Source organism: Leptonotus elevatus, chromosome 16 (assembly GCF_054856555.1).
Source record: "Leptonotus elevatus isolate MCC_2025b chromosome 16, RoL_Lele_1.0, whole genome shotgun sequence".
In the NCBI taxonomy this organism is placed as follows: Eukaryota; Metazoa; Chordata; class Actinopteri; order Syngnathiformes; family Syngnathidae; genus Leptonotus; species Leptonotus elevatus.
The window spans coordinates 13,901,075-13,928,542 of NC_141254.1; the positions used below are offsets into that span (position 1 = coordinate 13,901,075).

A 27,468-nucleotide genomic window follows, 5' to 3' on the forward strand; every position below is an offset into this window, starting at 1 on the left:
TCGTCGTGTGAACTTTGATTATGATAAGCAAAAAAAAAACAGACGCTACATTTGATAATTATCAAACTGATTCTACAAAATGTGATAAGAAATGTCACATGTAACTAAGATGTTGAAATTCTTCCCTCTTGCCCAGGTGTCTCTTGAATTTTTGTTATTTTTTTTCCTAAGTTAAAGAAAGGATAATAAGTTCTCATTGAAACTCATTTTCAAATTATTATGAACAAAGGTTATGAAAATAAAGACAATTGTGACATCTTGGGTCCATTTTATAGTACAAATGGAACAATGACAATTGACTCCGAAATTAATGAGAAGTCGTTGCCAATCCAAATTCCACACTTAATAGTATTAGACAGAAACTTCTGGAAGACATGGATCTCTAGGCCAAGGTGAAATGGCTCGTGTCAAAAGGACAAAAGCGTCTCGCACCAAATATAACGTGTAACACCACACTTACCGAGCACGCCCAGTCGATAGTTCATGGTGACCACAATGACATTTCCATAGGCTGCAAGGACGCTGCCGTCAAACATGTTCCCCGAGCCTTCCATGTAGGAGCCGCCGTGGATGAACAGCATCACTGGCTTCTTACGTCGATCACGAATATCTGTGGACGACACGCACAAAAATTTATAAAATTATAAATTACGCAAACACGTTCAACACTCTAATCTCTGCAATTCAAATGATGGCTTTGTTTGGATGGCTATGTTTTTTTTTGTTACCTTGATTTTCACGCATGCACAAACGTAATGCTCACTTCGCTTATTGTCACAGTGGTCGCCTAGATTTCTGATTAATGATATGATATGTACAGTACTTATTGTATTGGAGAATCTCTTAAAAAAAAAAAAAATAGACACAAAAAATCGATGTCCTCTCCCTGCGGCAGCAAGATATTGTGTCTGCAGCTGGAAGTTCCGCCTACACGCACACTTTCTTACTTACAATCACAATTCTAACATTTCCCGCCTTAATGTTATTAACATGACAAAAAGGCAAGTTCCCTGGATCATGCTTTGTGTAAAAAAATTAATTAATAATAAAAAATAGAAAAAGGAAAACATTTTAATAAGATATTTTCACTTATTTTTACGATGCACTGTATTTATTTTCAACCAGAAAATCATTGAAATTAGAAAAAAAATCATAACATGTAAACAACATAATTTGGTGTTTGGAACAGATTAATTGCATTTCCATTTATTTCAATAGAAACATATACCTCAACTTATGAATGTTTTGAGGTAAAAACAGGCTCACGGAACAAATTCAGTTTGTGCGTTGATTTACTTTTTTTTTTTATTACTAATTGTTTCCGCACAAAAGCACATTACCATTAAACCATTAAAGAATAACTCAACAAGAAGTCAGACTGTTGCTCACACCCCTCACTAAGATTTGAAATTGACGCTCAAACGGGGTGTTGCCTGGAGGCCCGTTGGGTTGCGAATGGGGAGAGGGTTGGGCGTGGTCTGGCTGTGATTGACAGCAGCATCTCGCTAAGAAAGCGTTTAAGGAGGCGTGCACGGGAATGAGCCGATGGGTGGCGGGGGCGACTACGTCATGCGGAACAAGTGACATCGTCTGTAACTTCTCGTGTAATGAGACGACAATCCCAGTGTGCAATCTTAAGATGGCGCCAAACACACGATTCTTTACCCAAATTCAAGCTTTCAACAAACATGCACTAAAAAGTCAAAAATAATAACCAGGACATGTAGACAGCATGTGTGGACACCAGTTTATACAGTTTATTAGCAAAAAAAAAGTTGATTTAGTGTTGAGTTGCAAAATATGAACACATCTATGTCACAGGGCAGTTATGCTTCAATGCAAAAAAAAAAAGTGTCAAATTTTGACATCCACGCATCCCCCTTCCTGTCCCAAACACGGATGGCACCTTCCGAATTCATAATCACTCCCCCTCACGTGTTGGTGCAGCCAGCTCGGATGCACTCTCTTATTTGTGGTGTCTTTGAGTCCACCCGGTGTGCCAGCCTCGCCTTTCAAATACACAACCCCTCTCACTGCGTCGTCGGTGCGGTCTCAGAATCCGAGCTCTGGCAGCTCTGCCGGTGCAGCTCTGTTAAAATGAGCGTCTGCACTGTGCAGGCCGTGTGTATAATTTGTATGAAAGGCAGACCAAGTGGAAACATAAATAACAGCCACAGCATCTGTTTACCCCGATGAGCCAAAGCGCTCTGTGATGGGGCCGGGACGATAGCAGGAGAGGAAGCGAGATAAAGAGGTATAAGACAGAGAGGAAGAGGATGAAAATAGGACAGCGTGACAGAGCCTAAGTGTGTGCGTGCGTGCGTTCGTATGTGTATGAGTACCGGGGTCGGGTGTGGGGGAGGGTGGGGTGGGGGGGCGCTAACAACGTGGATGGAAGGTTCACACCAGAAAAAACAACAACAACATGATAGCGAGGATGAAAAAAACATGAGATGCTAAAAAGCCAGTCATACACAGCGGGATACGCTAATGAACACGCACATTCACACCGTGGTCATAGACGCGCACACACAAAGACACACACATGCACAATGCTTGCATCGGCAGCTGCGATGCTGAGTCGCTATGGAAACTGCCTCTCGCTAATAGAACTGCACCAGCCATTCCATTGCACCGACTCGCTGAATGCCTGTTGCCGTGGTAACAGATTCAACTCACGTCTTCGCACAGCCGTCTGCATCACCACCTGAATCTCAGGTTGCACATAGTCTCGGGTGCGACACTGGCGGTCGCGCGCTGCGCGCGCACGCACACACAAATGCAGAACACTAAGAGATGCAACGTTTTAAGGATTACACCAGTGACTAAAGCAGACAGCTACAAAAAAAAAATTAAAAAAAAATTCTGTCCCAACACTCCGACGCGCCGCTCTTCTACAATTCTGGTGATTTCCCAGAGGATCTGTAAACAAATTCAATTATGCTTGCATTACCAGGACAGTATAGAAGAGCCACACGCCTGCATGAAGGCATCATCTGAAAATTAAATTCTTAGGCAAACACAAACTAATCACTTGAACATGGAGCTGCCATGTCAAGGTCTAAACTGTTTTTGTAAAAATGACATTACAAAGTGAATGAATAAGTACACATAACACTTCCATGCTAGCAGCTGGTTGGGATTGCTTGCGTCAGTTAGTTTCCAAACAATTAACAATAGTTTGTAATTGTATATATCATATATCATATTATCATTTTATTTTACCATCATTGTGTTTTTTTCTCTTTCAATGCAGCAGTCATATTCTGAGTGGGAAGTACTCCAAAAATACATCTGAAACTAAATGGCAGTAAAAATCCATTCAGTGAAGCTAAAAAAAATATATACAAAAAAAATTAAAACTCATGTATACGTACAATACCGTCATGAAAAGTGGATAAGAAAGAAAGTGGACTTCAACCTCAAAACCATATTGCCTAGCATAAACTAGCATAATAGCATTAAATCTCTCAAATAAACATACAGTACAATTATAATAAACTATTTAGCATACAATGCTTCACAAAAATAATGCGCCTTATTATCCGGAGCACCTTAAGCATGAAAATAATTTAAAAAAAAAAACATTAATTGATATTGGGCCTAATAATGGTCACGAAAATACGGTAAATTAAAACTAATGGGCTTTTTGGAGTACAATTCCCACTCCAACCCGAAGCAATTAACTGAGGAGTTGTGGCCTTCGCAACTCCTTCTGATCCATCCAATGTGTTGACATAAATGTCAAGCTTTGCCATCTCAAGCTCATCTAGCTTCTCCCCTCTTTCTCTACATCTCCATCACGTCCATAGCGCTATAAATGTCATCTCATCATTATTACTCTTTTTTTTTCCCCCACTCTCCCTTTCATTTGCCCTGCCATTGTGCTCATGGTGTTTTTTTTTCTTTCTTTCCTTTCCTTGTTTCCAGTTTTTCCTCCTCCTGCTTTTGTAATCCTGTATGGATCTGTTTCTTTCTTTACTGCGCAAATACACACGTTGGAGCAAATGAGAGCAAATGCGCTGAGGCGTAGCCGTGCCCATGCAAAGTGCTAAAGCAAGCACGCATGTATAAATGGAAATGGAAAGAGCTTCATGTGTGCATAATACTTTGTTGTGTACAGTATGTCTGGGCACACGACTGTGAACAGATGCACACTCTGCCTGCACTGCATCATTAAACTAGTAAGGGCTTCTTTCCTTTGGAAGTAAACATCACACAGTATTTAGTAGTAGTTGACGATATTTGGAAAAAGGACAGTGTTGCATAAATGAAATGGCTAAGGATGACTAAATATTGATTTGAACAAATACATCACACATTAGAAGCAATTAGCATGGAGTGGATCTTTTCAAGAAATGAAGAAAAAAAAAAAGTGCAACAACGGCAACATTTGGCTAAATCGAGCATAACAGATGTCGGTGGAAAATGTGTATTCCCTCATTTGTATACATGAAGGGATCATTTGAAAATTAAAAACCGCAACACAATGTCGCTGAAAATGAAATATACAATAAATTCTCACCATTTAAAACATTTCATCGCTAGTCTATCTGGTGACCGGTGCTTATCTTATTACTTTAGCTCATGCTAAATGCTATCTTGGTCAACAGCGCTAAACAAGGCAATACACTCACCATTATCCAACTTTTTTTTGATCGGTCCCGGCAGCTATTGACTGCGGCATTAGGCTAGTAGGATTACATTTCCCATGATTCTTTGCCATAGAAGCAGGAAGTAGTTCTAGTTCGGTTATGATGAAAACACGCCCGCTAGGCGCTATAGCGGTTAGATGCGGATGACAATGACAATGCAAACGGCAATGTGAAAGTAAATAGGAAGAAATGAAGACTGTGATTGACATACATACTCTATGCCCAAACAATTGGCTTGCTGAACTGGACTAAAACAATAATAATAATAATAATAATAATAATTGGGAGACAAAAAAAATGGGGACTCAGGACACAAGGATCTACATAACATGCACGAAGGAGTTTGGAAAATATCATGCAAATAAAATACCTTCATCCCTTGGTCTGTTCATTGTCGATTCATCCTGTTTTTTCGTGAGTGGACCTGAAACAGGGACAAAAGAAAATTCTAAAAGATTGCAGCAACACAAAAACTCAAAGACAAGCCGGAAAAAAAGATGAGAAAAATAGCATAATGGCAAACTTTGTTTTCCCCCCACACAGCTAATGATACACTTGTTACTAAGGATTACACAGTTTTTATGAGAGGATAACCAAAAAGTCAACTGTTCAAACTGCTTAGTATCTTGTCACGGACTGCCTCGTGAATGACTCCCGAGGGCTGCTTCTCCTCCGTCGTTCCACTAATCGTTCCTGACACCGTACTGCTTTGTGAAGAAAAATGCGAAGAATCAAATAATCACTCTTTTCATTCAGAAAAGCAAGTCGATCCATGACTGTGACAGGCGGCCAAAATAAGTGTGCAACAATATACTGTTTCCACATAAATAAAATGGCTGCAGTTCTATTTAGTAAGTATATCATTTATTATACTGAAAGGGCAAAAACAGGACAAGCGGAGCTTATCTTTCCAGCAACACAATCCGACTCCTGTAAAACTCAGCGTGAACAAAAGTAAAGCAGCAAACAGGAACACTGGGGAAAAACCAAACTTCGTATCAGAAAGATTTATTTGGAAACTGCAAAACAAAACAGATAATGAAGGGCCAGTGAAGAAAATACACTAGTGGCTATTTAGGTTGCAACTCTCCCTCCCACCACCAGGAGCCTCCGGACTTTGTTATTATTTTCTATGATATTTTTGCCTGTAAATGCTTCTTACATTGTCAAATTGATTTCAATTCTATATGTAATTTGTGTATTCATAGTGCAGACTTAATCAGCCATACTATCCTTTTCTCTTAGATGAGGTATGTTACTCAGTGGGCTGCTTTGTTGCCTGTAGCTAAGAAAGTCCCACTGTGGATGTCCTCTGCATGACTTCCCACGGTGAGTGCTTCAGAACTAGAGGTTTGGTCATTTTCTGAAAATTTTAATGATCTACTTCACTTTCACGTATCTTCAAATGGGTGTGCTGTACTCCAGATATACATTTTCTATCTCTCCCATGATGCAACACCTCTGAGTGATTGATTTCTGTGATTTGTGGTCGGGTGCTAACAAACAGCACATAAATGTTGCAGTTTGTCATATACTTTGCCAGACTGTTTTATTTAAAAACTAACCAGGATTCTATGTGATGGGAATGTCTGACTTCCTGCCCCGCAATAAAACTGTATGCAATCCCATGCATCATATTGGCTGCAGACTGTAAAGTTTTACCCTCAAATTCTCTGCCGGCCCGAGTGACTATTCGCCGAACGAAAGCTGCGGCATTAAAGTTCACCTAAGGATGCTGTTGCAGGGCTATCAAAGTCTCCGCATGATGCATGAGACGCCACTGACGAACGCAACGCTGAAGACAAACATCCAAATGAGCTCATTCCTGATGTCATGTGACCAGTGTTGTCACAGTTGCATTGAAACGTAAATAAGTTGCCTTACAGATTACTTGCTTTAAAAAGTAACTTAGTTACTTTGCTGATTACCAGATTTTAAAAGTAACTCTATTGGATTACACGTTACTTTTGTTACATCCAGCAAGTAATGACAACCCTGCTTAACGTTAAACTGAACAGTAACATTTAAGAAAAACATAAAATTATATTAAAAATAAATAAATAAATAAATAATCTTTTTTCTGTCTTTTCTGGATTTCCCTTACATTGAAACGTAAATAAATTGCCTTACAGATTACTTGCTTTAAAAAGTAACTTAGTTACTTTGCTGATTACCAGATTTTAAAAGTAACTATATTAGATTACACGTTACTTTTGTTACATCCAGCAAGTAATGGCAACCCTGCTTAACGTTAAACTGAACAGCAACATTTAAGAAAAACGTAAAATAAATTAAAAAATAAATAAATAATGAGTCTTGTCTGGATTTCACTTAAAATAAACATATTTTTAAATAAAACCTAAAATAAAGGCAGTGTTTTTTTGCTTGGCATATTCGTAATGGCAAAACTCAACATGTATAATGTATATTGTTTATAAATACAACAATTACTTTTGGGGACCTCCTGCAGTCACTATGTTCGAGCTCTAAATACCAGAGTTTCACTTTCTTGCGTGTTCCATAAGGTACAATTTTTTGTTGAGTGCCTTTACTGAATGCTATGGTGTCAGGTGTCCTCCTGCATTTCATTATTCAGGAACTATTCATTCTGTTGTATGCACAGTACGTGCGTGTGGGATCACCGTGGCTGAAGAGTATCTGCTGTTTATTTCAGTTTTGTCGATTCTTTCTCACTGCTGCAATCTGGAGGTGGTTTGCTGTAACTGCCCGTGACGGGGAAAGGTATGCTCTTTTAAATACCGATGATACCATCAAGGCAAGTCGAAGCAGTTTTATTTCTATAGCAGATTTCATAAGTAAGTAACTCAATGTGCCAAGGACACCCACAAGCATCGGAATACACAACAGTTAACGGCATTCAGGAGCAAAGCAAAGAAAGCAAAAGTAGCTTACAAAAATTACTAAAAGAACATGCATTAAAACACATAACAAAATGTTTTAAAAACATTTGAGGGTAACGAAATAAGACCAGTTCTCTAAAATCATTAAAAGATAAGCTTGATATAGTGTGCAGCATAACAGCTAAATGCAGCTTCACCATGTTTACTTTGAACTCTGAGTCCTACTAATTGACCCTATTCTGCAGCTCTCAGAGCCTTTGTTGGCTTATATTCAATCAGCATTCATTTAATGTATTCAGGACCCAAACCATTCAGCGATTTATAGACAGTAGCAGCATTTTCAAATTTGTCAAGTTTAAATAATATACACTCTAAAAACAGTTGGGTCAAAAATAACCCAACTATGGGTAAAAAATAGACCGTCAATTTGACCCAACTTTGAGTCAGGAAATGGGTCTTTTAGTGTAAAACAACTCATAAATATTGGTTAGATCCTTTACTTGGGTCATTTTGCATAAAACAACCCAGAAAGTTGGGTCAATTTGACCCATAAAGTGGATCGGCCCATTTTTTAAAATCCATGATGGGGTTTCTTTTCACCCACTTGTTTTTAGAGTGTACTCTGCACACGAATGATTTACAATACTTGCGACTGTAGTCTGATTACTTGAGTGGAAAAAGTAACTTGTTAGATTAGTCCTTACTGGAAGATATGCACACATTGGAGTGACGTGTTACTTAGGAACACATTACTGGACACCACTGCATGTGAATCATGTATGTATGCACAGTTGCAGACTGTGTACAAATAAACAGACCAACAAATGAACTGCGGCCATTGTAGGTATTTATTTTCAGATACAGAATCTGTCACCGAGGTCAAAAAGAGGATCCTCACATTAAGCTGCAATGGTAATAACAGACGTTTATCAATGTGACCAACCAACACCTTACCCTGTCAACCCCCCTGTAAGTCCTCCCTGATAAGGATCCCACTAATGTGCTTTTTCTTTTGTTCTGTCAATAGAGAGTTCTCCACATCTGCCCTCAGCTACAGCTGTGTCTGCTGTTGTTTTGGAGCCGCTATCTGTACAGTCAAGTCTTCAAGGAAGCCATTAAAGGACTCTCTCTAATTCACAAACCCGCACTCATTAAATTCACACATGCTGCACAAAGCATGTTAACAAGGTCCTAAACATCTGTTGCTGCGCTACTCCTACCTGCCCAGCAGCACTATTGCGCCATTCTCCTGTCTTAACTGTTTGATTCATAGCGTGCTGACGTGTTTGACAAGAGTAAACTGAGATTTAAGGTTGAATCGGTGCGAAATAAATGATCAAAATAAAGGCTTCTGGTTATCAACTGAATAAAGGCACGACGACAACACATTGCCGTAGCAATGCCGCATTTTCAACCCATACGTCTATATGAATCCAACTTCCTGACATAAAATGTTTATCTTCTTTCTAAATGGAAAAGAGATCAATGCAGAATGGATTTCCTGCATCCTCCCCTAAACCACCAAGAAGACGCTTGATCCAGATAGTACTTAGCGCAATAGAGAGAAAAGGCACAGTTGGTCCTGAGCTGCGCTGCTAATAGAGAACAGCCAGGTAGGCAGACCGGTAATGGATAGACAGGCACATTAGTCCTCCATCTTGTCAGCAATTTTCCACTACTTAGCACCACTCTAAGACCACACCTCTCTTCTTAATGGCAATGACTCTGATTTCATTCATTTTCTAATGCCTATGAAGAAAAGCATTGGATGTGAGGATAGGCTCCACTCAAAAACAACTGTATCCGCGTTTTTAGACAAAGCAGGCGAGAGAGTTGATCATGTAAGAAAAACATTGTTCTGAGGTAATGAGCTACATTCCGTGCCTTTTGAAATGTTGGTTGCATAAGCATTACAAGACTTTCCACAACTGAATCCGAAATATACTTCATTACCTCGAAATGATAAGAAGTACTTGACTGCAATTAGTAAAACGCCCTTACACTTTCATTGATTTATTTATTATTTTTTATTTTTTTTTGTTTCCAAAGACAATCTAATGGGTGCCAGTGGACTATGTGCACGAACACCCGGGAGCACTTCTGCCCGTGATCGTCAAATTCGCTTCCGGTTAGCTTCCTGCTCTATTCAAAATGAACTGACGGAAAAACTTCAGCGATTCAACTGCCAGTAAAATGTAACGTGAGGGATACTTCAAAGTTCCAGAAAATGGTGGGTGGCTCAAATGAAGCGTTCGTGCGCCTTTTGTCCTGCATCCACCGTTTTTCTTAAGACCCCCGACCTTCGAGCGCAGTGGATAAACAGAATACAAAGCGAGGGAGTTTGTAGTTACTCACAGTCGTTGTCATCACACGGAGGTATGTAGCAGACAAGCAATGAATTTGATTCTTGCAAAAATGTCTGCTCCATACATTTGTGTGCCTAGTAACAACGCAATCCCTGCTTTGTATTTTACTTCTCAATAGGTGCAGAGGATTGAGTCTTTAGAAGAATGAATAAATGCTGTTTCTGCTTTATGCCATACAATTGTGTACAGCGATCCAGCCCGCTATGCTGTCGTAGCATCGTGGGCCAGAGGGCTACATTGGCCCATAGAGCAGAAAAACGGCGTGTTGAGAAACTATAAGACAGAAGCATAATAGCGATGCTCCGTGACTGACTGACTAGCAACCAGTCAAGGTTAAGTCTGCCTTTCGCCCCAAAGTCGGTTGGGGAAGGCTGAACAGATAATTGGCACAGAAAATGAATGAACGGATGGATGGAATATAAAGTGCCATGCTAGCTACACATGACTGCACTTCATGGTTAACCAGGCTTTGGTTGATTGCGACATACTGTGTGAATGATGAAGCACTTGTGCTGGAGGCAATTATTAATGTTGTGGCAGTATCACGTTCTGTCAAAACTGAAGACGCACTAGAAGAAATTCTTACCCTGTGAGACTATAGAAAGCAGTGTGATGATTAGGGATGGCAATTCAAAGGAATTTGGTGATTTGGATTTCATTATCTTTTTGATTCGCTTAGCAATGGCAATTGAGTGAAGAAATGAAATAACACCGTATATACACCGTATCGTTATATGGTATGACAACGGTAAATATGTTTATAGGAAATATTCCCACATTTTGACCAAATTAGAGTACTTCTGCCTTGACGGCATGTTCAAAAAGTCAAGAACCATCTATCAATTATTGAAAGTCTATCAGAGGGCAAATAACGACAAACAGCCGCGTGAGGAAACCAGAACACATGCAAACAGCACACGCAGATATTTAAAAATGAAGATAAATCCTTATCTGCTGACATTATAACCACTAATACGCCTTGCTGCACCATCTTCAAAATTCGTCAATACTTTCACCTCTATTGTATATTGTGAGCAGCGAAAATCAGAAAAGGACCGCAATAATCTGTTGATGTTGAACACGGAGGTCTACACGAGTAAGACGTGATTACTTTAGACTGCTACAAAACATTCTTCATGTTGTAAGAGAAAGACCCTGCTGGATCAATACATTCTATGAGAATGACTTCAATGATATTCCAGCAAATAAATCTTTTGTTTCAGTTATTCGGTACTCATGCAAGGTTTTGCCAAGGAAAAAAATTGCTCAGCCTGGTGGGGGCGAGGGATGAAGAACAACAAACATGAAGCATTATAAATGATAATATTAATAATAAATTATAATTGTTAAATGGGGGGAAACCACACTCATGTGTATATATAGTATTGCGTACATGCTGTAAAAAAAAATTGGGGGATTTTTAAAATGTTTTCCAAATGATTATACATCAATCAATCTAGGATTTAATATATTATTTAATATAGGATTTAAGTTAAATAAACATTTGAGTTTGAGTTTTTCTAGAAATATGTTAGCATGATGTTTCACTTATATGTTTACAGTATACCGTACATTAGTATATAATATTTTCAGATTTTGTTGTTGCTCTATCTAGTCACAAATCGAACTTTCAAAATGACCCCGATTTTCCGCCAGCAAGACACATTTTGTTTCCACTTTACAGATTTGGACTCCATTGAGGAACATTGATGCTCCCTTTTCAATCCGCCATCATTAAAACGTCAAACATTTAGCACTTTTTGTTGCAAAATATCATTACCGTGATGTGGATAGTCAACGCTCTCAGTATTCAGACAATAACAGACGGCTGCACAGAGATAATTGGCCAATACAAAAATAAATGACACAAAGATATGCTCAAGGGAATTTCTTTTTTTCTTCTTTTCTTGAATTAAATACAATTGTTCTTTTGAGAAGGGGGCCACTGGTGAATGAACACAAACTGAACGCATGAGCAGATAATAAGAACAAACATATTTTTTTGGGTCATAAGCATCTCGCCCCGCGTGCCCCGGAAGGAGGGCCTGCTGGTAGGCCGACATGTGTCACATGATGTAGTAGCCAGTGGTCAGCGAATGCGCCGGCCAATACACGAGCATTTAGCCGGGCTTTTTCCCTCGCGCTGTTTGACCTAAAGTGTCTCCATCTCTCATTCGGTAGCGTTTCTGTTCGGTTCAGTGAGCTAGTGGCCGCAGTGCAAGCTGTCTTCTGTCTCTCTCCATTTCCTCTCTGCAGTAAATGGGATGAAGCTGCGGTATGTCATGTCTGCGGTGGCCTGTCTGCTTGACAAGGTGTGTGACACAGCAAAACCCCCTGCATCTAGCCGCTGCTAGCGCATGGAGGCCTACACACACCGCTCCGGATCTCCATTTCGCCTACTGAAGCCCCCCCCCCCCCCCCAGCCTCCTGCACCCTCCTCACTTCTACCATTCCACCCTTGAAATATGGTTTTAATAAAGAGCACAGCACTATAAACGACTGCTCTAGCAGCAATAAAAATGAAGGATCTCAGGCCTTCTAGTTGAGGTGTGTCTTGAGGAAATGGGAAGACGGCGCTAGCTGGTTGTGCAAGACACTGCGGAAGAACGTCATAGAGGCAGAGAGAGAAAAAAAAAAAAACCCTCACCAATGAGAAGTGGATTTCAGTGCTCTGTTTGTGAGTATGCTCAACGTGTGCAGTGGCACCACTAAAGTGTCCCTGAAGTCACACAATTTGAAAGCTGACTAAAACTCTCCTTTCATACACCATTGTGATCATTCTAAAGGATTAACTCCTCAAGTGCGTTTTGCTTTTCAATGGCTTGTTGAGATTTTATTGTGATGCCACCACAGAAGGGTACTAGGATTGGCAGGAAGGTACTCACACCGCTCTGTCCTTGCTTTTCACTAGAACATAGCACAATCTACTAACGGGAAAGTCAAACCAAGGGTTTTCTTTACAGGTTACAACAATATGTTGTATGTGCCCCCACTAGTCTAAACACAACATTCTGATAGATATTGCGATTGTGGAATATGAGTTACTTGGAAGCAAAATCCACCTGTTTCGGCCATTTTGTTACTTGTTGCAGGTAACAACCAATCACGGCTCAGCATCAGAAAACAAGGTGAGCCGTGATTGGTCGTTATACCTAAGATGAGAGTGATGTAATTTTCAGTCGACAGCAAGTAACAAAATGGCTGCCCTTCAAGATGGATACAAACATAGATTTTTATAAGAACACAAGGTGCCTCAAGGCGGAGTCAGCAGCGTCGTCACTGGTCGGCCATTTTAGGACAGGGGATGACTAATCCGCTTAAATACTCCTAACTTGCTGAATTCTTGATGGATTTAGAAACGGATTGGTTTATTACAAACCTTATTAAGGTGGCTATGATGCAGGCTAAATTTTTAAATCACAGATTTTTTTATATTTTTTACGCAGCATAGTTGTTTGTGTCATATCTAACAACAAAAATGAAAGTCAGTTGAGAATTTGGAAGAGTTGAGGCAATCTACCACTATTTCAAAGTCCATGCTGCATTGTAATGTTATGAGGGCTCGAGCAGCACTGTCCCAAGATGGCCGCCCTGTGATTACGTTACTTCTTATTGTCTCACAGCGCGTACAAGCCAGTGTTCGGATTAAAACGAGTGGATTTTACGCAAATGATGTGTTCTTTACTAATTTGTGAATTAAAATTTTAGAAATAGGTTTCAATTGAAATTTTTCATTTTCTTTGTTTCCTACCGGATTACATTCACTGTATCCATTTTTGGACAAGGGAGCAATATTCTTAGTTTCCATCATCTGAACTGCTTATCCTCATGAGGGTCACAGGCATGCTGGAGCCTGTCTCAGCTGTCTTCAAACATACAATCCACTATTAGCAATGTGTGAAAAAAGGTGTTACTGAGAATTTCATTTTCAAGTTGTTCTCTAAGTATGTTCTCTAATAATCACCGGCAGTTCCTGGTACGTGTGATGTACTGCCACGCAGGGCGACAACGCGACCACAAATGGCTTCCTTTTACAGAAAGGCATAACCTGATAAACATTGACGTTTACATGGAGAAATTCTCTGTAAGAGCATTTGGAGAGATGAAAAGTGGCATACTGGTACAGAATGCGCACATGTTCAGAGCCAATGCTAAACCTAGGACCGGCATTGAGTCGCAGATCATTTCTGTGCACAAATACTGACGGCTTATAATCTTGTACAGCCACAAACATTGTTGTTTTTTCCTCCCAACCTTGCAGCAAAATCAAACTAACTTGTCACTCAACAAAACACAAACTCCACGCGGTCCCCCAAAAATGACACTACAACACAAAAGTATGCAATAATAATAATAATAATACATTTAATTTATATTTAAAATAAATATCAAAGTGCTGAAAACATAACTGCTGCTGTGGGGGAAACCCAAGAAACATCAACCTTTACACTAAATACTAGTAAATGCAGTTTCAGCTGCTGCTGTAGCGTTGGGGAATTATATATTTGAATACATAGTGTACTTCGTTTTAGAAACATTGCTAGCTTATTGCTAGCAGTCACTGGAAAACCCTAATGATGTGCTAGTAAGAATTAGCATTAGAACTTATGAGAGGGAGGTTTCAAATAAAAAATAACACACAAGTTCAATAACACCTTTCTTCATCTACTCTTTTTATCTTAACGTAAATTGTATCTCCATGTTTGATGTTTGCACCGCACCACACTGCCCCTTAGAGGCAAAGACGTGCACGGCAGGTATTTTTTATTTATTTATCCGACCCTTGTGAGGAAAAAGCGGTTAAGGAAATGGATGGATGTTTTTATTTTTAATATACCGTTATTTTACTTGTTACCAATTTAATTTATGGTCATTATTTCAAGTTGTATTTAAAGTAACATTTTGGTAGTTCAATAAATACTGAGTTTTGAACTCAAATATATATTTTTTCTATGACCAGCCACTCCACACATCTTAAAAAAAATAAAAAATGTTTATTATATATTTTAGAGTTGAAAAGGAAACTGGCAGATGTAGAGGAGCATCAAATGGATGGAGTCATAATTATCTTTTTGCGTGTGCTCCCACTGCAATCAAACAGCAAATATCTCGTCTCTCCTGAAGACTTGATGCCCTTTGCGGGGCAATCTTCTCAAATACACACATTCTTCTTCATCTTCTTCTAATGAATTTCCGGCCAGCTGCTCTCCTGCTCTGATGTCCCACTTCAGTCATAACAGCCTGTCATAAAAGATTAGAACTGTGACCAATTATAATCAGGAACATCACAGCGGCTGGGTCCGCCCAGTTACTGCTCACAAGAGTAAAAAAATAATAATAATAATCCTAGCAAGCGAATCAGGTAGATGTTCGCAGAGCGTTCAGGTGTGCTTCCAGAATGTGGGCATGGCACAAATATACTACATCTTCACATTCTTTGCTCATGGCTATTGGCAGCTCAATACAGCTATAGGCCAGCCGGAGAAGGGCATTGGGTTCATTTGCATTCCGAACAGTGACCCATTCTGCCGCCATCTGCATAAAGATGGAGGAGAGATGAGGGGTTGGTTCCAGATCAGGGGGAGGGAGGGGGTGGGTGGGGGGGCAGATGCAGAAAGAAAAGAGACTTATTTTGTGCAAAGAATAGCACAAAGAATGCGATCAGTGAGTGTATTTCGGGGTATGAAAACTAAAGAGCTGATTGTTGTATGATTGGACACGTGCCCTCTTTTTCTGGAAATGAAACAAGCCATGCAGGCCCGATTTGGAAGTCAATTTGATTCAAGTAGCATATGGATTTTAAAACACAAGTTATGAGTTGGATTAGGACTTTTGGAACTCCCACACGGAACAATCACGCAGCATGAAATCCACTGCTCACTACTAGTGCTACATTAGTGACAAGTGACCTAATACAATTTCTAGAAGGCTGTCGGAAAAAAAAAAGAAGTCTGTTTCCTATTGGTTCGTGGAAGATGATACAAAATGTTGCAAATTACATTTTGGGACGGGCAAAATGGAGTCGGTTTTCCCGCAACCAGCAGTGATTCTGTTGATTCAATCGATACTAGTTTGTGGCCTGTAAAACAACATGACGTCATCACATCCGCACCCATTTTCACCATGGCTCAACTCCTCGAGGCTAAGGGAAGGATTTATTATTTAGCAAAAATAGCAAAAGGAGGACATCCTTCAATCAGCACCCTTATCTGTACTTCTGGAACCCGTATTCATGATTTCTCTGTAATCCAGATATGAACCAACGAGTTAGTCACAATTAACAGAATCGGGATTTCCAATATAGCTCAGGGTGTGTGCGCATGAATGTACGTCTTGGCAAGTTCCGTCCAACCGAACCCAAGGCCAAATCCCGCCGTTCAACCTGTTCACTTTCCACAAATTTAAATAAATAAACCTTAAAAAGGACGACATATGGTACGGCGTAATTAATGACCAACTGTTCCGTGGCGTCATCAGTTACACCTCGAGTGAGAGGCGTGTGATGAGCTTCCCGAGCGGTTCCAGGCAGCATTCATGTGTCAGAGTCGCACATGCACGGAAGGATTCGCAACAAATCGGTACAGCTAAAGACATGTCTGCCACGGGCAACGTAAACAAATGGAGGGATCGTGACAGTTACATACGGAGGGAGGGAAACACGTTTGAATGATTTGCCTCTAAGCTCTGTTTCTCTTCTGCACACATCCTCGGGGACCGCATCAGCTTCAGTAAGTAGTGACCCCTGACTGTAAGTGACAGATCCTGACAAGCAGAAGGGCCGCATGTAAAAATTGTCTCCCCTCAATTGTACGTCTATTCTGCTGGGAATAGCGTCGTGCGTTAAGCGTCGTCTGTTATGGTTTGCTGTGAGAAGGTGCACAAAATACAGCCTAATGAGATCCATTCAATTGCTCGATCAACATTTTGCCAATTCGATTTGAAAATGGAACAATTACAATTCGATGCGATATATGGTGCGGCTCAGTCGGAGAAGGTACGATGCAATGGCACTTTGACACACTTGAATGAACTTGTCAGTACTGTAAATTTCCTTAAAATGGAAGTCAACCTGAAACATTTCTTGACAATAAATATGGTATTCTGGTTAATACCGTATTCCATTCGTGGAATATGAGTTAAACAGCAAAATCTAGCCGTTTTTTTCCATTTCAGGGGCGGCCATTTTGCCACTTCTCTGTCGACTGAAGATGACATCACAGTTGCTCAGGGCTCAGGCATACCAATCACAGCTCACCTGTTTTCTGAAGCTTCACTGTGATTGGTCGTTACCTGAGACCTGAGCAGCATTCATGTCATCTTCAGTCGACAGCAAATGCAAAAATGGCCGCCCCCTTAAATGGATAAAACCGGCTGGATTTTCCTGCTTAACTCAAATTCAACTAATGAAATATTAACCAGAATATCATATTTAGACCAGTGGGGCTGCATATAACATATTATTGTCAAAATATTTTTGGGGGTTGACTTACCCGTTAAAAAAACAATTCGACACATATCTCAATATATTTTTGAAGTGGAAAGTACAAATCTCTTGAAATTCCAATCAATACTTATAATAACATAATATGTTTCTGAACACAAGTATTATATAACCTAATGTCACTTGTGAATGTACGTCCCGTTCATTCGGTAAGTGTAGCTTAAACCCCAGAGTTATTTTACACTTCAATAACATACATTTGTACTGAAACAGTAACAATGGGACCTCTAGACTAAGTCATCGTCCTAGTTAATTGGTAGCCGACATAAAACTGTGTAGGTGGAGCTAAGGTGAGGTAGAATTGTTTTTGGTTGTTGCTTTTTTTAAAACATTTTATCATTAGTCCAGCACACTCATTAGCGCTGCTTCTAAAGTTAGACTTTGATCATGTTTTCTTTTACCTGCCAATTAATTAAAAAACAAACAATGAGCCCATTAAGACAACCAGGTTTTGCATGATGCTCTATATTCATTTTTTTTTGTCTAATTTTACCCCGAGAGGCCGAAACAAAGTTGTGTTTGGTGGTATATTCTATTTGCATTCTCCACTCACCTAGCTCACACTAATCTTAGCAGCCTTAATTACCTCTTCCTTTTGACCTTATTAAGAACTAATATGCAGGAAAGTACTGACGTGGTAACCCTTCAGTCAAGCAGAGTTATTACATTGAATACAATTTAAATATATTTGTTAGGAGTGCTACTCAGCGGAAAAGAAAATTCAAATTAAGAAGTTGAGATTCCTCCGAGACATAGCTGAGCTCAACCTGACGTCAATAAGAGATCAATAAGATTTGGTCCATTTTTCTTCTTGATTTGGACGAATGACTAATATGTAAAGAAGGTTTTCCCCATTTTTCATTTTTTTTCAATCAAAAAATACATTGATTCTGTGATTCACTTTGCACGAAGCGTGATCGTGCCTTTGCCTTTATTCAAAGCTGCTCCTAATGCTCTTTCGGAATACATGTTTGAATTAATTCAACTGAACAGTACAAGTCAAACGTAGTTTAGTGCTGAGTAGCGCATTAGCACAGTGCAGATTCAGCCTGTGCTTAAGAATGTAAAAAGACATTCATCTCATTGACTAATGGTGATTGGCAATAACATAGCACAGGGGATTACAGTAACATCCTGGGGTTTATTTGGGCCACAAAATAGATATATTTTCCCCTGAAAATAAAATCCTGACTAACTTATCAAAATGACATTTCTCCAAGGGCATACTGGAGTATTAATACAAATGTGACATTTAAGAACAGCTAAGAAAGTGCAGACTTTTCTTGTGCACTGAAAGGGCTGACTGAGTCTCTACAAACGTCGCAAAGAGCCACCATCGATTGACTAAAAGAGACAGAGGCGTTCACGCTTACTCTCAAATTTTTTATTTTATTTTTTTCCAAATGCAAATAAGAATTTGACTGGCTCGGGCTTATTTCATATCTTTTTTTTTGCCTGCATAAAAAAAAAAAAAGGAGATAACTTAACTGCGGGTGATGCAGTGATACATTTTGACACCTGACACTTAACTACAGCTTGGGAAAATTTGTGCACTATTTGGCACTGAAAAAGGCACACATAATTGAATAATTAGATCCATTAGTGTGTATTTGACTTTGAGTGGCAGTAATGGACTCCAACTGTGACAATATTTATAAAACAACAAAGCATTGGGTCTATTTGTGTAGACACTGCATCCGCACCGTGGCTTAAATGTCGGCGGATCCTGATTTTCATCATGCAAAGTTTGCTGAGCGTGTCAGCCAATTTGGCTATCTGGCACAGCAGAAGTGACAATCTGGTGGCAGGAAATCGATCTCAGACCAGGTCTAAGTGGTCAATGCAGGGTCGACAGCTGGTCTAAAAAGTCGACCAAGTCGGATAAGTCGACTTTAAAATGAGTTTGACTAAAATTTTCTGCCTCGAAGCTCCGCCGGAACCATGTTTTTTTTTTTTTTGCAGACGCACGCAGTATAGCAATGGTGGCTGTGATATGATCTTTATTTCTTCTGTTAGTGCATCATCTAGTGGCTTTTTTGTCTGCTTAAAATTTTTCACTGACTTGTAATGTGTAATTTTATTAAAGACAATGCAGCACATTGAGCTTCCCCAAAAACACAGGAAAGGGAAATCTGGACATCCTAAAAAGCACTTTGGCTGTAATTTTTCCAAAATATAACCTGCCACTCGGATTTAGGTGTTCATCACTTAACCAGCAGAGGACAGTCATGCACTAAACGTTTATTGATCTCGTGTAGCTAACAGCTAACTCTACCCTTGTTTACTCATGAAATAATAACGCATCATCGATAAGTGACTTTTTTAGACACTATTAAATGTGTATTATGTAGCTATAATGATGTATGTGCGAACTAAATGGTACCTGCAGTTTGTTTACCTTAAGTGTTAATGGCTAGTGGAGTGCACTAATGCTAATCATGATTGCTAACCGTTTAGCATACGCATATTTTGTTGGTGTTTAATATTGCATATGTATAGAAGATAATAAATTACGAGTACTTATATACAGTTCTTATGTCTCAGTTTCATTTACGGCCAACCTTATTGGATTAACAGAAAAAATAAAATAAATAAAAATAAAATAATAATAATAAAAAAAATAAAAAAATATATATATATTTTTTAAATACTACTACTACTACTACTACTACTACTAGTAGTAATAATGATAATAATAATAATTTTTTTTGATTATTCAATGGAATAATCGATTAAATAATTGATTTAAAAAAAAAATGATAGTGACAGCACTACATATTTCATTCATAAATACAGTATGTGAACAGTGCATGTCAAACTCTCTGAATCATTGTTATATATATATATTTTTTGTTCTCACTCACCATCCTCCGTAGGTACGTAGATGTTGAGGTAAAGGCAGTCCTCGCTCTGGTTCTGAACATAGGTGGCGGCAGCGTCCAGATTGTCTGTGAACCACACAGGTAGCATGATCTCAGGTAGCACTCCGTGCACGTTTTGAGGACACACAGGCGCAAATTGGGTGGCGTTACGGATCTCCTGCCAGGAGCCCGGAGCCTCGGGAGGCTGGAAGCGGCGTTCGCCGATGGGTGCAGTGGCGTAAGGTACTCCCAAGAATTGTTCCACAGGGCCCAAGATCTCATTGTTGAGCTCCTTTCTGACGCCGCGTATCTTTCCATAGCCTGTGGATACTATTGGGTTTTTGTCAACTCGTTGACATGCGGAGAGGGTCAGGTGTAGTACGAGCCCCAAGAGCCAAACCAGACAGGGGTTCGCATTCCTTTGAGGCGTATGTTGACATTTCCCACCAAAGCCTCGGTGGCTGGCAGCATTGAGTGGAAAAAACAACATGTCCAAAATAAAAGCTCCTTTAGTCATCTTAATAAGACATCAGCTTGATGATCACAGATTCACAGTCATAGAGGAGAGCGAAGGGAAAAAGAGGATTTTTGTAAGGGGACGTGTTAATCGTTTTCCTTGGGTGACATGGTGCTGTGGTGGCTTTGGTGGCATTCTCAGTTTGAACCTGCAGGCTCATCTGTCTTCCTCTTTGGCTCTCTTGATGGCTCCAAAGCTGCAGTCAGGAAGACAATTACACCTACAAGACAATAAGGGTTAAAGAAGTCAGCGGATGTGAGTAGGCGGCTAACACGCAAACATCTGGAAAATGTGTGGACATCATCCAAAACGATTCGCACAATTGAACCAGTTTTATTCTACTTCCTTTTTTTTTCTAATTGATTTGTTGGCTGACAGCATCCCAGTAAATGTTCTTTAACGTTAGACAAGCTGACAGTCAAAGGTTCCAATGTACTAAAAATACCCTTGCAGGTTCCAGTGTGCTAATGAGACAAGATGAAAAGCACAGGATCCACATTGCTAATGAAGATGAATACTAATATTGTTTTTTTTTCTGCACAATGATGAGGGGAAAATGACCAATTGAAGACTTGTTAAATAACCTGATCAGTCGCACTACAATTAACATCTTAATGATGCCATTCTTCAGAACTGTTTAGAAACTTCAATCCGCAGAAAATAAATATCCTTCGATCCATCTTGGATACTGATTATCCTTACTTGGGTCGCGGTTGTGCTGGAGCCCGGGAGAGAGAGAGAGGGTACACCTTAGGACTGGTTGCCAGCCAATCACAAAGAAAAATAAATAGGATACATAAATAAAATACAGTCTTTTAAAGCACCCTTTCATGGATCGGGCCCATGTCAGTGCCTTTAGCTCACAACTCCGTTCCGTTGGTTCTTGCTCCCACATTATTACAGACGAATGGGCAATGCTTATCTCGCTCTGGCTTTGGAGACAGAGCCGTTTAGGTGTGATAAAGGCTTTATGTGGTACTCACATTTGGTTGAATGCCACATCATACCTCCATCCTGTTCTCCCCCACAATATCCACTCTTCCCCCGCCATGCCGCACACTGGGGATGGCAGTGAAATAAAGCAGAAAGATGCTGTGCAGCACTACAGGAGGTTCGGATTTGTGATGTGACTGCAAATCTGTCTCATTAGGAAACCCAAAACTAAACTGTCTGGAAAATGTTTAGTTAACTAACATCGACGTGAGTGACTATGTTGTGTCACAGGCACAAGGTCGTAAACGACCAGAAACCCTTTCTTTTTTTTTTGTACGAAGCTAATCAAATTTGACAACGGCAACATATACCACTGAATTTTTTTTTTTTAATAAATAAATACATAAATACATAAACAAATTAATTAATTAAGTCATTTACTTCCAACAACGTATAAAAAAGTTATATTTAAAATATTGCCATGGTCCCAAATACATATTTAGACGTTTTTTGGTATATGCTAGAGCATACAAAAGGCTTTGATGCAGCCTATGACCTGAAGAGGTCTCTTAAAGCAATGGTAGTTATTACAAAAAACGGCCAGCAGGTGGCAGCGAGTATAAGAGATCAGCCAGGGCCATGTTGCAAAAAGGCTCTTTTCACCAGTCTTTTCAAGAAGTTTGTGAATAATGATGAAACTTTGCTATTTTCTGATGCTAATTGCTGCAAAATGGAAACAGATACAAATATACTTTTTGTCCCTGGTTATTTTGGTAGGTTTCATGTTTTTATAGCAATAGAACACAACATTCTGTGGGCCTTGCAATACCAATCAAAATCCAGTAAAACAGCCGGCAGCGAGGGGGGTTGCTTCAGTGAAAGTGGCTGTGAGTGAATGAGTTAATAAATAAATCAAAAAGCACAAATTGTTTGGTTTTTTGTAAATGTTTAGTAAATGTGACTTTACCCTGTTGTGTTCGCTTCTAGCAATGATAGATGCACACATTTTGATGTGGCCTCGATGTTACATGTTGCCAAAGTCTATTACCATCGCAAATTGGTGTATTCGCAGGCGACGACTTTGAACGGTAGTCACCTTACATTGCTAACATCTGTTCACGTCAACCATCCGTGGGCTGAACTGCCACTTAAACTTCCATCTTTGCACATTAAATGGAATAAGCGGACACCCAAATCACCTGGCTGATGTAAGATGCGCTGGTCCTGCTTTATATAATGGTGGTGCTGTCAGCTGAGCTGCATGGGAGGGTAATATCTCCCAGTGACTGGGACGATTTTATGGTTGTGTTGAAATGGAACAGTTTGGAAAAACTTCACAGAATGGGGAGTGTCACGTGAAAATGCTTGCCTCGGGAGTCTTGATTGCTTTGTTTCTTCACGGAATGCTTCAGTTTTGGATGACAAACAGCTTCGCAAGCCACGAAAAATGCCCAAGTTACGCTGCCGACTACAGTTTCCTTGTGCTGATAATTTGGCATATTTGAATATGATGAAGTCAAATCAATATTGAAGATGGAAATGATTTCACTCATGTAGCATCAAATGAAGAATGGAAGATTGTCCGAGTGAGATTAAAAAGTCATCTTGCTGAGGAACTGAGAGGCTAACAAGTTAGCATCTACTGAAATGAGGCTAAGATTAGACTTACAACCTTAACCTCTACGTATACCGTATGTCACCTCAGCCACAGGGATTCATCCTTCTCAATACAAGCTACGTTCAGGATATGCTGGGAGCTACAAAAATAAAAAAAGATGGGAAAAAAATGGCTGCTTCGAAAACTGCGGCGTGACCTAATATTTTATATTCTCCAAGGTTACATCTTAAAGTTTCTCTGTTGTCCAACTGCGCCGCATCGGTGAAGCAACAGGAAATGCAGTGCTAATATTTTACAGTCCTACTTGACTTGAAATAGTGCTTTTAAAATTGACAACATCGTAAAGTGACCTCATGTTTGAAGAAGCTTTTAGGGCAGGTGCAAGACCAGCACGACTTCAGGAGAGTGGTGGCTGAATAGCTTACTTTTGATAAATATGTCAGATGCAGTCTCTCTCTAGTGTTACATGCTTTCTAAAAATAAGGTGCTTCCAACTGGTTTTAACCAGCTCTTGTCATTTTAAATCACGTTTAGCAGTTTGCCTATCTCCAATAGCCAACATTTTGTTTTCAGTTCAAAAACACGTGAATGATTCAGAAGCGTTTTTCTGTGCCAAAAGCATTCAAACTAGATGTTAAGTGTGGTTTATGTCTGCAGTGTATAGTCATCTACATCAGGTTGTATTGGTTAAGCCATGTGATTTTTTTTTTTATTTACGACAATATGACAATTTCCTATTAGATTTTTTTTTTTAAAGCCTACATACACAAGTTCTGGCATCATTCCTGTCGTAAATTATGCAGCGTGTTACTTAAATGGAGACTGAAGTCCTTGAAGACAAGGGGAGTGCTGCAGGGGCTAATAGGCAAAGATTTGGCAGACTTGATTAATTTTGCTTTTAAACATATCTTAATTTGATCCCTGCTGAACCCTGCTGAGAGGATACTGGAGTTATACGGTAATATTTTCTTTCAAGCTGAGGTTATGAAAACAATGAGTCAACAGTGTGATTAAGGTCGTTGCGTACAGAAAGACTTCAAAAGCGACTGGGAGTCCTATTTGAAAGCTTTAAATGTAGGAGATGGGATTTAAAAGGGGAAAAAAAGTGGCGTACGCGTTACATACAAAAGCTCTGACACGCAACTCTCGAGAGATGCATTTCCCACTGAATTATTCAGAATAGCAACACAACAGTAGCTTTGCACTTTGGTAAAATAAAGTCTATGAAGACAAGAACTTGAAAACCCTGACTTCAACCCCACCAAACAAACTGTAATTAATGTAGTTTTAATTGTATAATTTGTAAATCTTCTTACATGAACGTGCAAGTTATTTTAACGACAAATGCGGAAAAAAAAATCTGAAATAATACCAGTTGGATTCTGTTTACACAAAAGGCCGAGTCCTCTCAAATATAATAATGAGAAATAATAATAATACATTCAATTTGCAGTGTACTTTTCATCAACATGATCTGGGTGGCCCTCAACTGGGTTGGAACTTGTTCCAGAGTTGCGGCGCGGCTCCCATGGTGGAGAGCCTGGTAATGGGGACTCGGAGGAGCAACATGTTTGAAGATCTGAGGGTGCGGGTGCAAGATTGTAGCGTAATGAGGTAGGTCGGTGCGAATCCATGTTTGCATTTATGAGTAAGTAGCAGAATTTTGTAATTGAAACAAGGAGCCGGTGCAGTGATTTGACAATGGGGGTGATGTGTTGGTATTTATTAAATGTAATTAATTAAAATATAATTAATTATTAAATATTGTTCATAAATCTGTGTCAGTGAACACTTCTCCTTGGCCGAGATAATCCATCCACCTCACAGGTGTGGTATATCAAGATGCTGATTAGACAGCATGATGTGCCTCAGGCTGTCCCCAATAAAAGGCTACTCTATAATCTACACTTCTACTTTGTGGCCTGTCATCGAGGGCAGCCAAAGGCAAACCTGTGCAATAGTCAGTGCTGTCTAATCAGCATCTTAATATGTAACACCTGTGAGGTGGATGGAATATTTTGCCATAGGAGATCGGGGTCTTCAAATTACCCATGTCACATGTGCGGGCAACTACATCATCCATCAATGGAGATCTTCTTGCAGTTCCTTTTACCGTAAATACACGTTGCGTGTAGATCGTGCGTCTGCACTGAATAAAAATGGATTAATGAGGGGAGCCGCTTCGATTGAATGTAAGTCGGCTGTGTTCCCTCCCCCAATGGCACGAATGTCGTCTGTCTATGCTAGTCTAGCAAAATAGGGTAAGGTGTTGCACTTATTGTATTTTTTTTGTTCAGTACAATCAGCTGACTTGTAAACCACTGAGCCCTCCTTGTTATTACGACAACCAAGCATGTAAACAGTGTTTTTATCTTCCAGCAAAATGCATTTCACAAACCCCTAAAGAGGCACACTCCAAAAATTGGTCCAAAAGTTAGATGCTGTATTTTATTTTTAAGTATGGCGAAAATGTCCTGTGACTGACCGGCAACAAGTCTAGGTTGTAGTCTGCCTTTTATCAGAGTCAACAACTCATTTTCCCATTCTTTAAATGTAAATACATGTAAATACATTCCAATACTTACTTCAACAGACTAAACACTCGCTTTCTGTTTTTGTTTGTTTACTAAATATAAATGATAAAATTTTGATGCAATACAAGCACATTATTGGAAGAGCAGGTTACAAGTTACCCTAATAAAAAACTAGCAACAGAAAAATAATTTTAATTTACCCACAGCCTTTGGCAATGCCTTTAATGCGAGTGATGTTCAGAACAGAAACATTCACAAAAATTATGAAAAAACAAACACATTGTTGCTGTCCAATGAAAAAAACTGTAAGCCTTCCTCCAAACGATGGAGGTATTTTTCTTTTAAATTTTAAATGAGAAGTCAAACCAAAAATTGGCTTTATATGTATATGTTGTATGAGCCCCCTTAGTCTAAACACAACATTCTGATTAATCTATTATTTGTGGAATATGAGTTAAGCAGCAACTCCACCAATTTTTTATCCATATAGGGAGTGGTCATTTTGTCACTTTCTGTCAAGTGAAAATGACACAATCAGTTGCTCAGGGCTCAGGTAACAACCAATCACAGCTTAGCTTAGGGCTGCTCGATTATGAAGAAAATATTAATCACAATTATTTTGGTCATAATTGAAATCACAATTAGGACGATCATTTATTTTTGGGTACAAAACAAGAAATTAAAAAAAACATTAAGACAAATACAATTTGTTGAAATGCTATCAATATGCAAGTTGCTTTTGCATGAAACAATATTTATTAAATTTGTTATTTAAAAATTCAAAAATGTATACATTTAAACAACTCAAACGACTAAAAAAAATGGTATTAATTTATTTTATCTTTTTTAACAATTATGCTGATTTTGTAAAGGTGTGTAATAATTGAAATGTAATTGAATTTCAATTAATGGCACAGCCCTAGCTCAGATTCAGAAAAAAAGGTGAGCTGTGATTGGTCATTGCCGGAGCCCTAAGCAACTGTGAAGTCATTTTTAATCGACAGCAGGTGGCAAAATGGACATCCATAAGATGGATAAAAACGGGTACATTTAGACTCGTGGAGCTACATACAACATATTATTTTTAAAAACATTTTTGGGTTGACTGACTTTAACTCATTCACTGGCATTAATGGCTTTAGACGTCAAAAATTCATTTTAATTATTTCTATTAGTTTCACATTTTTTTCACTTTGTTAACAAGAGTATGAAAACCTAGAACAAATGTTTATTGTACATTTAGTACAGATATAAAATGTGTGATTAATCGTGAGTTGACTATTTAAGTCATGCGATTAATTACATTAAAAAAAAATTATCGCCTGATGCCCCTAATTAAAAAAAGAAAAGATTATTAAAAATTAAGGATGTCAGACGATAATTTTTTTTTATTGTAATTAATCACATGACTTCTATAGTTAACTCACGATTAATCACAAATTTTATATCTGTTCTAAATGTACAATAAAAAAAATCTAGGTTTTCATACTCTTGAGAACAAATGTGAAACTAATAGAAATAGTTAAATTGAATTTTTGACGTCTATAGCCGCCAATAGCAATGAATGAGTTAATAAAAAATTTAAAAAACGTATTTTTGGATAAAAGCAATAAGAAAATGTT

The 27,468-nt window shown here is 39.0% G+C and overlaps 1 protein-coding gene across 1 annotated transcript in view; it reads right to left on the reverse strand.

Annotated features, from left to right (window-relative positions):
* The window catches only part of LOC147160888 (neuroligin-2-like), a 61,104-nt gene that overhangs the window by 19,020 nt on the left and 14,616 nt on the right, over nt 1-27,468 (reverse strand). Inside the window, exons 2-4 of the mRNA XM_086098331.1 lie at nt 20,248-20,981; nt 5,026-5,079; nt 461-610 (exon numbers count right to left, since the gene is read on the reverse strand). Of these exons, the coding sequence (XP_085954457.1) occupies nt 461-610; nt 5,026-5,079; nt 20,248-20,761 (718 nt within the window). The 5' untranslated portion in view covers nt 20,762-20,981. The remainder of the gene's footprint in view (nt 1-460; nt 611-5,025; nt 5,080-20,247; nt 20,982-27,468) is intronic.